This window comes from Thalassophryne amazonica, chromosome 16 (assembly GCF_902500255.1).
Source record: "Thalassophryne amazonica chromosome 16, fThaAma1.1, whole genome shotgun sequence".
Taxonomy (NCBI): domain Eukaryota; kingdom Metazoa; phylum Chordata; class Actinopteri; order Batrachoidiformes; family Batrachoididae; genus Thalassophryne; species Thalassophryne amazonica.
In genome coordinates, this window is record NC_047118.1 from 57962173 (window position 1) to 57979662 (window position 17490).

Genomic DNA, 17490 nt, shown 5'->3' on the forward strand with positions numbered 1-17490 from the left:
GCTGATTATGTTCCTTCTCAGTTGATGTCCAATTGAAAGATTTGTGCATGCTCAAAACTTTGAGAGGACATCATTGAGAGCTTTTCTGGTGCCTGCGTGTTTCACTGTTTTGTGCTCTATTTGTGTTTTTTGTTTTTGTTTGGGGTTTTTTAACTTTTATGTAACTCATGACTTTATGACTTAGTGGCTGTCCAGTGCTTCTGATTGGCCAAAGCTCCAGTGTGGGTTGTGAATTCTCCATGACCATTGCATTCAGACCTCTGCGAATCCCGCTAAAATCTGGCTTGAAATTGGGTAAAAATTGTTCTGCTGAATGCAGCTCTGTGTTGACAGTGGAAATCTGATGTCATCTGTCCATCAGAACCCCAAATTCACGGGAGACTGACGGATTACATGATTTTGCCACTGCACAAAATATTTCAATACATAACTAATCCACTTGCTCTATTCGTCACAGTGTAACAACACCTATACAAATCCATTGTTGTGTGTTGTTGTTTTTCTCTCCCCCCTACCCTGTACTGCCACATTTCGTAAATGTCCTCCAGAGTGAATGAAATCTGAAGCCGTCTGAGACTTTTCTGTGTGGGGGCTATACTTTACGTGCATCTGGAGAGGATGGCATAAAAGGTTAAACATTGACATTGGTTTGGACACATTATAATGATAATGAACACCGTGTGTCCCAAAGTGTGGGGCCATGGATGTCTGTGGGGTAGGGGTGAAAGAGGCAAATTAATCTGGTTTGTTGTAGGCTTCTGCTATAGTGTTTTTAGTATGATTCACTAGGCACCTGGTACTGCTTGAAATAAATTCATGTGGCGTTTGGAAGCAAAACGTGTTTGTGTGTCAGAGGGGTATTTTGAACATATTCTCATCTACAGAAGCAGGGCCTTGCAGAAAAAAATTGGAAACCACTGGCATATACTAATGCTGACTGGTTAACATTTTCATTAACTGCAGTCAGTCGTCTAGTGTGTTGTATGTATGTCCATTGTAGAGGTTTTCCAAATCTAGTAAAAGTCTGCTGCCGTCCACCGCTGCTTTCACATTGGATACACATGAGCTGTTTGGATCAAAAACTCAGAGTTTGCACATGAACAATCTGTGTCCCTTGTAACCCAGTTAAAATGTAGGTCACAGTCAATACCTTTTTGCTGCAATAACTAATCTATGCTTCCAGGTTTCTGTTTTTATATTGGATACACGTGCTCTCTGGATCAGAATCAGAAAAGACCCTTGTGACTGAGACTGAAGTACATTACTGTCACATTGTCGTTGCAATAACGCTGACAAATGGACTTAATTAAAATTCTTTAATTATTTGTACAGTACAAGCAAAATTTGCAACAACTGTGTGTGTGTGGGGGGGGGGGGGTGCTGCATATATGTACTATCATTATTATTGGATATGCTTTCATACTTTTCTACTTGGGATTCTGTTTTATATATCAAGTTACCAATTATATTAACTGGCAGTTAATATAAATGCACACCGTCATCAGTAACCAGAGGAGCCTCTTCAGCCACAGACTGCTGCTTCCCAAGTGCAGGACCAACAGACTGAAAACCTCCTTTGTCCCTCAGGCCAACAGACTTTACAACTCCTCACTCAGGGATCAGTATGTCTGGTATTTATAATGTGTATTTATATTTGTGAACTGTTTTTCTTTTTTTCACTTTTGATACTCTGTGTGCTTCTTACCCTCTGTGCTGCTGGAACCTCAATTTCCCTGAGGGAGTCTTCCCAAGGGATCAGTAAAGTTCTGTCTAATCTTTAACAACATTTGACAGTATTTTCTGCATTAGGGGATACAGATGAAAACTGTTCCCACTTGTTTTCAGATGACGTTGAGGAAAATCCACTGTGGTCACATTACTCATGTCCGAATGGGAAGACGCTGTAGCACCAGACCAGTCACCACCCTCATGTGGCTTTGAGCCGTGTGATTGCTCTTACAGTAGCCGGAGTGTTAATCCTGCTATGAACCCTGTCAGGGAAAATTATCCTTCATGCATTTCTGTGTTGTACTGCATCATATTCTGTCAAATGTCATAAACTTCATAATGTCTTTCAAACCACAGTGACTCATCACTGTGATCCGTCAGTAATCGACATCTGAAGAATACATGCAGGAATCTATTGCCAGATTCAAAAATGCTTATATTGAACAGTTGCTCTCCTGTCAGACATCATAAAGGGCAGCACAGTCATCCCAGCTACATTTACAGGTTACAGTTTGATTTACTGCTTCCTTTGACCCATTTAATGCGTTTTAAAAAGCTAATAAGGCACCATTTTAGGTTACTGACTTCCTGCAATTACTTTTTGGCGTTTCCTCAGAGGCACTGGGTGTTGTAAAGTATATGCTATAAAAATATCATATTTAACAGACTTAGGATCCTCTGTGGACCAGGCGAAGCAATTATATTAAAAAATATGATCTATAAATGGAGCTATTTGCTATTCCCATGACATGAATGCTTTTAGGAAGATGAGCAGGAATGTCTCTTAACCGTGTACGTGTGAAATGATCTGTACTGGCAAAGGTTTGGTGGGCTGCTTCTTGAGCGTACACTCATGTGTGAGCACTGATGATTTACTCGCTTGAGAAATGCCGAAGCCCCTGGCGAGGAATCCCAAAGTGTTGCTTGCCAGTACTCCAGGTGTGGAGTCCAGCTTTGTGTGCGGCGCGTGATTCAAGTTCAAGGTAAAAAAAAAAACAAAAAAAACTGAAAAATAAAAAACATGGTTAACAGCTTCTGAATGCCCCATCGAAGTGAAATTTGGCAGACGTGATTGTCCCGTCTCACGTTCTGTGCTCTGCTGGAGCCAGATCACAGCTGTTGAAGTCTTGTTTGTAAAGTCACCACCCCGCCCCCTTTTTTCTGTGACCCCACAGTTCCCACGCCAATTGCTCCCATATCGGGGGGGGGGCTTCCTACTTTTTTCGCTCACTTTATATTACTGTGTGCATGCACAATGCTGTAAATGCAGCAGCACAATGAATCAGGCTTGATAGAAGTGTTAAAGTGTGCAGCTTTGCAGAGCTTCCTGGATCTGGTTTAGATTCAGCTGATGAAGAACACGGCCTGGTGGTCTGTGCAATGTCTGTAACTCCCCCAAACACACACACACACACACACACACACACACACACACACACACACACACACACACACACACACAGCAAATTATCTGGAGGGGAGTGATGGAGGAACCAGCGGTAAGCTTAGTTTCATTTGGTTGTTCTGCCACCCGTAAGCAGCAGCTGCTTAGAAAAGCTTATTTTGGCTGAGTTCAAGTAATTCCTGCTTAATTCGTTTAAAAAAGGAAAAAAAACAAATGGGCCGCTCGACTTAACAACAAAAAAATTCTGTGTGATTTTCTTGGCCATGTGCAGTTTGTGGAGCGTTTTAATGTCGTATCCGATCACTCTGCGTCAGTCATCCTCGTGTGGTCCTGAAAATGGACTGTTTTGTGTATTCATCACCGGCAGGGGCACGGTTAACATTTTATTACTTTTACAAGCGTCTGCGTCACACGACAGATTAGAAAGTGAGGAAACGTGTGTATTCGCATTGAGCCTGGCGACAGCCTTTCAACAGGAAATGCTGCTGCTTGCCAGCAGGAGGGTGTTGCTATGGAAACCGAGGCAGGTGAGGGCATTAACAGGAAGAGGAGCAGAGGTTCGATGAGCAAGGACCGAGTGTGGTGGATCGTGAAGAATGAGGTCAAAGCACTGAAGAACCTGTCGCATGAAATGAGAAGACCTCAAATCTGACTTCCAGTACAGCGAAGGAGGTTCAGACGCATGGCTGATCTGCCGTTTTTAGTATGAATATAGTCAGGCCCATAAGTAGTTTGAGAGTGACAGTTTTTTTTAAATTTTGTATCAACACACCACCACAGTGGCGTTGAAATTGAAATCAAAATCAAGATGTGCTTGTTGTGTGGACTTCCATCGTTGATTCAAGGGCTTTAACAAAAACATGGCTTTAATCATTTAAGAATGACGGCCATCAGTGGAGCAGATAGCAGAGACAATCTTCAAATGGTGATACATGCAACGAATTTGGTACAAATACTCCTGTTTTGAAAAAAAAAAAAAACTGACTGGCCACTTGAATTTTCAATAGGCAGTCAGGTAGGGGTCAGTTGAAGAATTACACAGGGATCAAAATTTAAAAATGCTCCAATCAAATTGAAAACTACACCACATTAAAGATCCTATAGAACTATAAAGGTACAGTTTGGACTATCTGTGACTGAATGTTATGGGGTAAAAATGGCAAGAATGGTGACAAAGGTCAATTTCAGTTTGTACAGGGGTCAAAAATTAAAGTTGCTCCAATTTAGGTATAAAGTGATACAAATTATGAGTTGAGCTAATAGGATTAATAATTGGAGTAGTTTTTTTGTTTTGTTTTTATTGTGTTGAATGTTTGGTCTCCAAAGTAAAGGTCAAACAAAGTCAACGTTCATCAGATTCTATATGTGAAATATGTTACCCCATAATGTGATAACTAAGCATGACACATGGTATAAACTATTCTTTTTTTTTTTAACCAGTGGGTTAACTGTAGCCCATTGTTTGTTCTGTAAAAATAAAGTTTTCATATCAAGAAATATGAAGCCCACACCAGTAGACTTATCAGAATCAGAATAACCTTTATCCGCCAAGTATCCTGAAAGAATACAAGGAATTTGGCTCCAGTTTGAACTGTAATCTCTCGCTTATCTTTGATCTTATTGGCCAACAGCTGCATCGGTTGGGCACTAGTCAAGATGTCGCTCCAAAGGGAAACACTGCTTTTAGTGACATACCCATAGACCTTTCACCAACAAATTCCAGGCAAATCTGAAGTAGTCATACACTTACTGGCCACTTTATTAGGTACACCTTGCTAGTACTGGTTGGACCCCCCCCCCCCCCCCCCCCCCCCCCCCCCCCCTTTTTGCCTTCAGAACTGCCTAAAATTCTTTGTGACATAGATTTAACAAGGTGCTGGACGCATTCTTGAGAGATGTTGGCCCATTTTGACATGATGATGTCACACACTTGGGCATTCAGCCAGTCTATCCATTCTCCTCTGACATCAACAAGGCATTTTCATCCACACAACTGCTGCTCACTAGATATCTAGATATCTAAACCCTAGAAATGGCTGTGTGTCAAAATTTCTTTCAAAGTCACTTAAATCCCCTTTCTTCCCCATTCGGATGCTGTGTTTGAACTTCAGCAAGTCGTCTTCCCCATTCGGATGCATAAATGCAATGAGTTGATGTCATGTGATTTGCTTATTAGCAATTTGTGCAAGCAAGCAATTGAAAAAGTGTACCTAATAAAGACAGCCTGACTTTTATATATGGAGAAATCACTGGAGAATTTTCACCACTCCAAGGTGGTGGAGATAAAAATGAACAATTCCACAAACAAACACAGACAAAACTAGTGAGTCCGAAAGGGTGTGGGCTGAAGCAAAGCTTATTAGCGCCCACCCCTGCTAGTACAAGTCCAACAATTCTAATCAGTCATATTTACAAAAATATAAATTCACTACTACATGTCGACACACAGACATACACATCAATATACTATTCACTTATAATTATATTTATATAGAACCAGATCACAAGAAAGTCAAATCAAGGCACTTTACGCCAGTAAGGACTAACCTTACCAACCCCCAGAGCAAGCACTAGGCAACTGTGGTGAGGAAAAACTCCCTATAAGGAAGAAACCTCAAGCAGACCAGGCTCTTGGGGGTGACCCTCTGCTTGGGCTGTGCCATATATACCTATATACATACGTATATACTTTACAAACATAAATATATACATACATATACACAGTCACTTATATACATATACACCTACCCATATCTATATATCTACATACGCATATACATACCCACACATTCAAATATACAATAAGTCCCACTTATAAATTGAACATTCCATATAAATCAAATTATATTTGCTTCTTTATGATACTTAGACATGATGTTCTTTTTGAGTAGTTTCTTAAATCTTACTAAGGTACTACTCGTTCTAACCTCTGTTGAACATTTGTTCCATTTCCTCACCCCAACCACAGACACACAAAAACCCTTTACATTTGTTCTTACTGGTGGTTTCATAAAAATTGCACAACCTCTTAAACTATATCTGGATTCCCTCAATCGGAACAGACTCTGGACATGTCTCGGTAAGGCTTGGTTTTTCGCTCGAAATAAAGTTTGAATTGTAATGTAATCGACCAAATCAATGAATTTTAATAAATTTAAAGACACAAATAGAGAATGAGTTGGTTCACGATATTGTTTATTGCAGATGATTCGTATGGCTCGTTTTTGCAAAAGGAATATTGGATTGGTATTTGATTTGTAAGTGTTTCCCCATGACTCAACACAATATGTCATATATGGTACCATCACAGAATGATATAAAGTAAGTAACCCTTCTTGCGGCAGTAGGTCTTTGGCTTTATACAAAATGGCTATAGTTTTTGACAATTTTGATTTCACATAATTTATATGTGGTTTCCAGCTAAGTTTATTATCAATTATAACACCTAAAAATTTATTCTCTGTTACTAACTCAATTTCCTTATTGTTTATAGTTAAATTTTTACATTTGGGTGCCTGTTTATTTCCAAATATAATACATTTAGTTTTCCCAAGGTTGAGTGACAACTTATTAGCGTCAAACCAAACCTTAAATTTTTCCAGTTCTTTCTCCACTATGTCCAGAAGCTGTTGATGTCTGCAGAAACTGCTTACCCTTTACTTTACAGACCACTGTGCCAGTAGCCTTTTCATCTCCCTTTTTGGTGTTTTTTAATGCAGTGATGGATCAGTAATGAGGTAGCGGCTCAGGCCCTCCTGTGCAGCACCTGAGGAAGAGACACTGTCTAGTTTGCACCCTGTGGTGACGTTTTGTCTGAGCTCCAGATTTTGTCAGTCCAGGCCTGCTTGTTTTATCCATCGTCAGTCACCATATTGAGGGTCTGTCTGCTGCTGAAAAGGATGACTGCTCAAGAATATTTTCCATTTTTCATCTCTCACAGTTTTTCTGACGTTTGTTGGAACACCGTGTGTTTGCTGAATAGCTTGAAGGGGTATTAGTCCTCTCCAATGCCTTTATAATTGATTTTCTCTGTCTGGAAGAACGTTGTTTTTGGCTGCATCATACGGCGTGCATTCAGTTGAAGATTTGACTGTTCCCTCTCCCCTCTCGCTTGTGGTTGGTGTTTTACTCTCGGCTTTAATGCAGAATCCTGTGGTGCCTTTCAGAGGTCATTTAACACACACGCACGTGCACGAGTGCTGCATGTCTTTATGGAAATGTATAATTAATGGCTTTAGTTCTTGTAAGCAGTGGAACATCTCAAATTCCTTTACATGTTTTTGATGTGATTAGATGGCCAAATGTGAGAATCTTAACCAATTTGGAGTTGTGCAGAAAACGGAGTCACCTTAAGGTCAGTGACTCGGTGTTGCTCTTGTTGCAGTTAAAGTAACCATTTTTGGCACCAATAAATTTATCGTGCAGGGAAACAACACTGCGTGTGTTTATACCCATTGTGGCGTGGAGCTTTTTATTGATTGACATTTGGAATGTTTTTTTTTTTAATTAATGTGTAATTGAAGAACTGAGCAGTCAATAATTGTATTTTCTTTATAAAAATAATAAGGTACATTCCTGTTAGGATGCAACTAAGTTTTTATTATAATACATGAATATTTAAAGTCTGTAAAGGATGTTTAAACATTTAAAATGCATATAATTTCTCAAAGTAAATGTCTAATCATTCAACCTAAGTTTATCTTAAATCGATCTGTTTGAAACCAGAACACAACAAACCTCCCCCCAGACTTGGTCCTTGGCGCAGGCAGAATAAATTCTAATTTGCCTAACTTATGTTATTGTTGGCTGGCAGAATCCAGTTTAAAATATGTCTGAAGCTTTTAAACCAATTAGGTCAAACTATTTCGAGAAACATCAGAGAGAGTGCAATTTGTCGTTGCCGAGTGTTTGCAAAGAAAACTTTGTTGAAGATCACTGCCTTAGAGTAATTTTTACGTATCTTTGCTTCTGGAAAGGTTAAAAACCTCATTTAAATGTGTATATATTAAGGAATTAGAAACTCTTTACAATGATTATCTGGAGGTTTTGAGTACTGGAAATGTCAGAAACTAAGGTCATATTGGAATCCAACACAGCCACCGTTCTTTTTTTGTTACTTTCATATAATATCCCCTTTTGATGATTTATTTCACTTAGATTATAGTTACAGACTGGCGTCCTGTCCTGGGTGTACCCACCTCGCGCTCTATGACTGCTGGTATAGGCTCCAGCCCCCCGTGACCCTTAATCGTACTAAGTGGTTGAAGGTGTGTGTGTGTGTGTGTGTGTGTGTGTGTGTGTGTGTGTGTGTGTGTGTGTGTGTGTGTGTGTGTGTGTGTACTGGTTTATAGACGGCCCTTGGGGATTTTATTTATCCTGTTCATAAGATAATGGGTATGATAAAGATACAAATACTGGTAAAGCATTTCTCATGCCCTAAAATATACCTTTAGCCATTTACACCAGGTTCTGAACACGTTAAGGCTCGCAACTCAAATCAGTTGTCTCCATCTCACCCTGTCCTCTGTATCTTCCTCTGTCACATCAGCCACCTGCATGTCCTCCCTCAGCACATCCACAAACCTCCTCTTTGGCCTCCCTCTTCTCCTCCTGCCTGGTCCATCCTCAGCATCTTTCTCCCTATATACCCTGGGTCCCTCCTCTGTACATGTCCAAACCATCTCAATCTCACCTCTCTGACTCTGTCTCCAAACTGTTCATCATTGTAGAGCTAATGCTCTTGGACTATTTGATGTATTGGCCTTGTGACAGATTGGTGGCCTGTTTGGGGTGTATCCTGCCTTCGTCTATGAGTGCTGGGATAGGCTTCAGGTCCCCCCACCCTCAATTCACCCTTCTGAAGTCCAGCAGGCCTAAAACTAACTCAACTACTCTTTGCAGCATAGATGTTGTTATACTGAAAGAATTGTTGTTTACGTGTGATTACTTTCATGTTTCAGGTTGCCCTTCTGACAGGAATTGAGACACGGCAACACCTAACCTGATATCCCTGGAAAGGATTGTCCTCAAGAAACAAGAGTAGGAATTAAAGACTTCAAGATATAAGCTGTTATTTTTGTCTGAAGGCACACATTCTGCCACCATGCCAATCCTGAAGCAGCTCGTGTCTGGCACATACCAAGCAAAGCGTCGATCACGCACGGATTTGACCAGGGAGATGATCAGTGCTCCACTGGGCGACTTCCGCCACACCATGCACGTTGGCCGCAGTGGTGACGCATTCGGCGACACGTCCTTTCTCAGCAGCCATTCTGGGGAGGCTTCCCCTGAAACCACATCTTTTCCCCGCTCTCCGAGGCCCAGTCTCCTGTCTCGCACCTTCCGGAGCAGCAAGCGTTCCCAATCTGTGACTAGGGTGGATCAGCAGAGAGACAACACACTTCTGACCCCTGGTGCATCTCCACCTTCTATTGTCAAGAATGCCATGTCTCTGCCTTTCCTTGGTGACAGCGACCAATCAGACACCTTGCTGGCAAAGAGTTTGTCCTCAACTCCTGTAAAGCACCAGGAAGCGCTGGATAACAGTCCTTCTGCCAGTGCTGCTGCTGCTACTCACTTCCTGGAACTGGAAGAAAAGAGCTTTGGAGAACTACGTGAACTTCCAGACACCTCCCAGTACTGCGGAGGTGGCGGGATGAAACACGCCGAGTCTGTGATGTCATTTCACGTTGACCTGGGACCCTCCATGTTGGGGGAAATCCTCGGCATGATGGAGAAGGAGGATGATGATCTGGGCTACGAGGAGGGCAAGAACAGCGAGGGCCGAGCCTCGCCGCCTCTCAGCACCCATGAAGAGGAAGAGGACCACGTGGAGAGGAGACAGGATGATGATAAAGATCAAGTGGTGGGAGAGGAAGGAGCAGCAGTACCCCTGCAGGCCTCTATGCATCCGAACAGCGCTGTAGACCTGGGGCCTGAGAACTGGGCTCCTTACAACTCTGAGTACACTCCGGAGGCCCAACCCAAACATCCCAAACATCTCGACAGCTGTTCAGTGTCCAGCTCAGGCTCTGCTGCCATGGAGGAGAAGCCAAACAGCCACACTTACGCAGGAGACACAGACAGCGCCACCTTCAGCGGCCTTCCAGAGGAGGAGAGCCACTTTTCTTCCTTCATGGAGGATGAAGATGATGAAATCCATGTTTGAGGGGGGAAAAAATGGAACAGACCTCTAGAAGTGTTTTTTGTACACTTTGCAAGTCTTTGGAAAGTGGATTTGCACTTGGTACAGAAATACAACATTGCTGCTGTAGGAGATGATGGAAGACTTTCTACTTAGGTCTGTTTCTCCTGCGTGACGAGGGTGACGAGCTCGAACTCCATCTGTCAGAGACCCGCCCACCCACCCGCCACTTAGGGTTTGTCTGTTTGTCTGTCGCTGCCTTTGAAAACTGAGGGAACTGATATGAAAGAGCAGCCAAGAACTGAATATGGAACATTCCACACATAAAGCAGCACGGAATGGCTTAAAAAGGAACTTTTTGTAGTGGAGAAACATTCTCTATAACGAAAGATTGGTTCATGCACTCCCCCCCATCTCCCCTCACTTGACATGTCACATGTCCTTGTTCTTCTTTGCTCTCTGGTGGAGCGACATCATGGGGTCTGAGTTGAACAGAAGGCCTCAGTCACAGCAGGATCACTGGTGGGTATCTTGTCATAATAAAGGGGTCTGTGTTTGTCACCGGAGCGTGCAGCCCTTCCTTGAGCCTCTTTTATCAGGAAAAACAGAGTGCCACAGTTCAGTCAGCATTTCCTCCCTTATGTAACTCAGGGTCCATGTGCTGCTGTTGCTCAAACGTTTCTTGCTGTAAAGCTGGACCACAAAAAATAAACCAAAATTGTCACTGTGAGCGCCGCCACACAGGCTACAGCTCAGTTTAGATTAAAGATAGAATGACTGCAAACTTGATGAGATCTACCGGCCTGTGTTTGGTCTAAACCGTGACATTACTACAGGAACTCGATTTTGCAGATTGAGAACACAAGACGAACCTGCCATTGCTTTTGCAATTAAAATGAAACTGAAAAAGATTTGACAACCACTTCCTTCCTCCTTTTTTCATGTGAGAAGCTGCAGAGAGCGGCGGAGGTATATGTGCTAAGACTTTCCACTAGGCGGCCTTTAGTTTTTGCCGAAAACTCCAACAGCCACAATTAAACCAGACACTACTAATATTTACTGTTTAATACCGGTGTGAGATCTTTGTGTTTTGAAAGAGCCAGCAAGGAGCAGAAAGAAACCTGCCTATTTCTTATGCAAAACACATTTTCATTGCAGCTTCACTGTATCTCTTACATCATTAAATAAAAACTATAGCGGCAACTATTGGGGATCAGTTGCTGTGATTGATTTCACTGCCTTAAGTGTAAGTGACAAATGTGCCAAATCATTATTTCTAATTAAAATAATTTTAATTGAGGCGCTCGCTTCTCTGGGATAAGCTGTCGAAACAGTTTGACTTTTTTCCTTTGTGCATTTCATCGCCAGTTATCAATTTGACAGTTTAAAAGTTAAAATAATTGCACCCAATTTTTGACGGCACACATTACAAACAAATGGATATTTATGTTCCTGATCTCTGAAACACTACGTTATATTTGAGATAATTTATGGCTCTGTGTTATTTAGATCTGTCTCATGTTATATTTGGTATAAATCATTTTGTCTGTCATCTTTTCTGTATAATGTATATTTTTCTTTGACACAGCTTTTTCTGTATTTTGCAAATTAACCTATATTTTTCAATAAAATAACAAATCTGAAACCTACATTTTTTTTTTTTTTTTTTTTTGCCCTCTTGTTATTTAGGATTCCAAACACAGAGGGTTGGGATTCTGAGCATATTGGAAGCATATTGAAAGAATTTCAGAATGCCCATGTTTGTTTATAATTAAATGCTTCTGAAATGTTACTTTGTTCCTCGGATGTTGATCTGGTCAGTTAAGTAGCAGAGGGCGTTGTTCATCAGTTTCAGTGCTTTGGTGTTAATGAAATCAACAGCTGCACTTAGAGGCAACAATGAGACGACACCCAAAATGGTTTTACAGGTGGAGGCCACTTAGATTTTTTTTTTTTTCCCCTCCATCTTTTTTTGACTCTTTCACTAATCTGGCTATGGTCATGTCACTACTGTTAGCATGGTGCGGTATCTGGATCCTACAGAGATGCACAGGTAGTCCAACTCCTCCAGGATGGCACGTTAATATGTCCCATTGAAAGAAGGTTTGCTGTGTGTCCCAGCACAGTCTCAACAGTATGGAGGAGATTTCAGGAGATGTCTCGAAGATGTGGACAGGGCCATAAAAGGTCCTTAACCCATCAGCAGGACCAGTATCTGCTCCTTTGTGACAGGAGGACCAGGATGAGCACTGGAGAATGTCTTTGGATGTTGGGGGGGGGAGCACCCAAAGGGAACCCACGCAGATGGAGGGAGAACATGCAAACTCCACAGAATCGATCCCATGACCTTCTTGCTGTGAGACAACAGTGCTAACCACTAATCGACCGTGCTGCCCTATCTTCCTGCTTATTAAGAGGAATTAAACATGTCCTACATTGCTTTGTTCTCGGTTGTACTGCAAACCAAGAAGAGCCTGGACTTAAAGTTTTGTTTGCTACGTGGTTGCAGAAATTGGGGAGCGAGGTGCTTTTATTAAATAAATAAATAAAAAACCACAGTGACATCTGGGGTCCAAAACTGAACTAACATATGGGGAATTCGTTTGTCACACAACATTGGAAAATGTATTCAGCAGCCTGTAAGTACTGTTAATAATATATATGCATGCTGTTGTGAATGATTTTTACAAATGGACTGCTTTTATATAGCACTTAACCATCTGCATCAGATGCTCAAAGTGCTTTACAATGATGCCTCACATTCTCTCACACACACCCGATGTCAGGGTGCTCACTACACACCGGGAGCAACTGGGGATTAAGGACCTTGCCCAAGGGCCCTTAGTAATTTTTTTGGTCAGTCTGGGATTTAAGCCGAGGATCCTCTGGTCTCAAGCCCAACGCTTAACCACTAGACCACAGTGATGCCGGTAACGCGTTACTCTAATCTGACCACTTTTTTTTAGTAACGAGTAATCTAACGCGTTAATCTTTCCAAATCAGTAATCAGATTAAAGTTACTTCTCCAAGTCACTGTGCATTACTATTATTTTTGCATTGTGGGTTGATAGCAGTATTAAACTTGGTCCGTGGGCAGGAGGTCGGGGTTTGACTGAACTACACACTGTAAGCGAGCTGTGAGCTTTTCATCCGCGGTTTTCTGCAGCAGCTACGACTCGTCCTCACCTCTTAAAGCATGGTGACAACAGCACACCTGCACTGAACTTTACAAAGACATTTTTATGTTTTATTTTTCTCCTTTATTTAGAATTCTGATCTGAGCCGCTCCGTATCATCTCGTTAAAAACAGCTGATCCTCCGCGACGTGTCAACAACTAACACTATTTTCCACTCAAATGCACCTAAACTCTCTTTCTGAGGACCACATGATGTGAAAACGCAATAAAACTTTCTTACCTGTAAATCTGGTCATGTTTTCTGCATAAATAAATGTTATCCATTCTTTGTGCTCAACCACCAAAGCAGGGGCGAATCCAGATGGAATGGGGGCGTGGGGCAAGGATGTGCCCCCCCCAACACCCCTAGATTAAAGGTCCAGTTTTGAAGCCTTTTTTTGCTACAACTACTAATACTACTTATAATAATAATAATTTCGACAAGTAAAATGTTTAGAGAGAATTTAAATGTTAGAATAATGTTAGAAAGAATTTAATAGTTACATTTATAAACAATGTAGGCTAGAAATAGCAAGTTTTACTGTTACAGTGCTGTCAACAGTGAAATATGAGATCAAGAAAGAGGCCTTTATTTTACTTTTTATAAAACAAGTATTTATTTTCATTGAAGTCAAGAAAGGGTGACTATAAAGCGAGTTTTGGCTAAACAAGTATCATTGTCATGTTGAGGTGGCAGAGGGTTGTTGTCGACAGCTGGGGAAAGTAACTAAAAAAGTAACTAGTAATCTAACTTAGTTACTTTTACAACTGAGTAATCAGTAAAGTAACCAAGTTACTTTTTCAAGGAGTAATCAGTAATCAGTAATTGGATTACTTTTTCAAAGTAACTGTGGCAACACTGCTAGACCATCACATTCCCTTTAATGGGTTTTGATTTGTGTACAGTGATGCTCAGGCTTTTATCTTTATCATTATGGAAAAAAATAACTGGGGGAAACTGTTAATATTCTGAGGAAAAAGATTAAATTTACCGGGGGAGTCTAAGGTCTCCATCTCAGACAAGGTCTCAAAACCCAGTTTCTTCCAACATATGTAAAATAGATGATTCTGGTCATCCACTTGAACATTCATTTTCACCTGACATAAAGATGGCACTACAAAATGCTGTCGTGAAAGTAGCGTGACTTCATGCTGACTAACTGGACGAGCCGTTGCAATCGTGGGAGTGGGACAAGCAGACGAGATTTTCGACTAACACTAAAATTGTATTCTCTGCTTCAGTGACGTCTGAAATTGTATTAGATTCTTCTTGGCATAAATATGGGAAATATATTGTAACATTTAGAATTACAGGAAAGAATTTTTGAATGTTTTATGTTTTTTAAGCGATTGTGATTCTCAACAGGAGGACCAGATGACTTCAACTGAGTGACCATTAAGAATCCTTTGGATGTTTGGAATTTTATTCTTCTTCACCATGAAAGTGAAACAGAAATGTTAAAAGCATTTAACTTTCCTGCCATTAAAGTCACATTGTGGACATCTGCATCTATCTTGACAGGAGATGGACATTATGGCAAAGAACTTGTTCAGATCTTTCGTGTACAACGTAACCTTGATTTAAAGCCCTTTATTGGTGATTCAACCATGTTGTGCTTGTTTTGGGAAGTTCAACACAGAAACAAACGGCTCTATTTAACTTGTTTCCAAGTTTGTGCTTTAGTCACCATCTACAAGCAGAAAAGGGGACAAATGATATCTGGAGACACCTGTGGAAACCATTGCAGTATCTCCTTGCTGTGCCTTTTTTAAAATACCAGTCTGTCATTACAGTAAGTGGAACTCGATCGTCAGTATTAACAAAGGAATTCCTTTACTACTTTCTGTTTCCTGTCGCTATTGTTTGTCCACCTGGCGAAGGAAGGAAGCAATTGAAGAGTAGTTGAGTTAAACGGTGCTTTTGGGTTTGCCTGTGGAGCAGCTGCATATGGATGGAAGTAAATACTTGTATTTATGATCTTTGATCGCAGGGTTGGTGAACAGGAGCATCTTCACTCACGGAGAGTCATCTCTTTAAAATATGTATGCTATAAATGTTATTTCACAGTGAACACCACATGGTTGTCACTTTATTGTCCTTTGTGTCTTTCAAGGTGCCTTGACACTTGCACAAATTTGATCTGGGCACTGATACGCAATTTTCCGTGCCAGAGAAAAGCAGCACGGTGGCTTAGTGGTTAGCACTGTTGCCTCACAGCAAGAAGGTCATGGGTTTGTTTCCCACTTGTGGCCTTTCTGACTGGAGTTTGCATGTTCTCCCTGTATTTGCGTGGGTTTTCGCCGGAAGCTCCAGTTTCCTCCCACATTTAAAGACATGCAGGTTAGGTGAACTGGAAACTTTATAATTGTCCAGGTCTTCCTTGCAAAAGAGGTCTCGATCTCAATGGGACTAACTTGGTTAAATAAAGATTAAACTAAATCAAAACTCATAAACCGTTGTAAACTGTGCGCAGCTTCGGGCAAGTGTGCAAAGAAAATTTTGAAATGTTCAAAATATCTGGCACATATGTGAATGTCAAGTGAACATTGCGCAAACAATTCAAAAACGCTGTCAGTGCGAGTAATTGCACCAGTGCAGCGCATCACAGCGCAGCTCATCTGAACGATTATGATGAGATGTTACATCATTAACAGAATTTTACAGATGCTCATAAGAAGGAATGAACATGCAACTGTTTTACCAAGGTATTACAATATAAATATTACAAAATACCTTTTAGACTATTCCAAATGCGTTCTCCACGTCATGAAGCTCATAAGAGAGAGAGAGAGAGAGAGAGAGAAAAAAGCTGCAGCTGTGGAAAATTCCTCTGTGATTCCAGAAGCGATTACAGTTGGCTTCATCAGCCAAATTCTGAGAGCAAATTATTAATCCACTATGAAATTATTTTATATAACGCAGCATCCAGCGGAACACAGTGGGTCACATTGGCACGACGCATTATGTGGCAGTGCGGGGGGGGATAAATATGTGCAGGTGTGAAGGTGCCTTAACTCTCACTGTGAAATGTTCAAGTTCTCACCCTGCATCCCTCCACTTTAACCTTTTTAATGCAACTTCAGTACCATATCTATACTGCCATTGTACATATGGTCCTACTCTGACCCAGAGCGGGACCATATGTACACTGTTGGTGTTAATTTAACTTTGGTGATTTTGCTGTGTACCTATTTTACTGGTATTTCCCAATTTGCTGTTTAGTTGGTGTCCAATTTCATATGAATGTTTTTTTTTTTATAAGTACCACTGAAAAACTCAAGTATGCATATCTTCTTTTGTCTCCAATCACTCACCCCAATAAGAGTAGGAAAAAAAATAACTACACCAAAATAACCATGAAATGGATAAATTGTTGAGAATGATATCTTGACTGGTATTAAAGATTCTGTTAAGCAAAATCAATTTGCTTTAAACACCTTCTAGGCTAGAAAACAACTCTTAAAAACTACACAATATTAAACTGTGGAGAAAGACTGTGAAACTGTACTTAAGAAGAAACATTGGACTGATGACATGCTGGGTCCCCTACCTAACACTGGCCCGCTCTGTGTGATAACCATATTTAATAATAAAGAGTTGGGTTACTGAGGTACAGTCATTGTGGTAGTCAAATAACTCTGAGGTTGATGAGATCTGTCCAGAAATGCTGCGGCATCTCTTCAACATTGCGTGGATGTCTGGGACAGTGTAAGGAGTGGCAAACTGGGGTGGTTGTCCCCATATTTAGAAAGGGGGACCAGAGAGTGTGTGCCAATTACAGAAGCATCACACTACTCAGCCTCCCTGGTAAAGTCTACTCCAAGGTGCTGGAAAGGAGAGTTCGGCCGATAGTCAAACCTCTGAAGAGGAACAATGCAGGTTCCATCCTGGTTGTGGAACAACCGACCAGCTTTTCACTCTCACAAGGATCCTGGAGGGGGCCCGAGAGTATGCCCATCCAGTCTACATGTGTTTTGTGGACTTGGAGAAGGTGTATGTTCAGGTACCCCGGGAGATACTGTGGAAGGTGCTGTGG

General features: G+C 41.2%; 1 protein-coding gene across 1 annotated transcript in view; it reads left to right on the forward strand.

The window, feature by feature from the left end:
• The window catches only part of cdc42ep4a (CDC42 effector protein (Rho GTPase binding) 4a), a 39815-nt gene extending 28358 nt beyond the window's left edge, over nt 1-11457 (forward strand). Inside the window, exon 2 of the mRNA XM_034189585.1 lies at nt 9094-11457. Within this exon, the coding sequence (XP_034045476.1) occupies nt 9237-10301 (1065 nt within the window). The 5' untranslated portion in view covers nt 9094-9236 and the 3' untranslated portion in view covers nt 10302-11457. The remainder of the gene's footprint in view (nt 1-9093) is intronic.
• Nucleotides 11458-17490: the final 6033 nt, after the last annotated feature.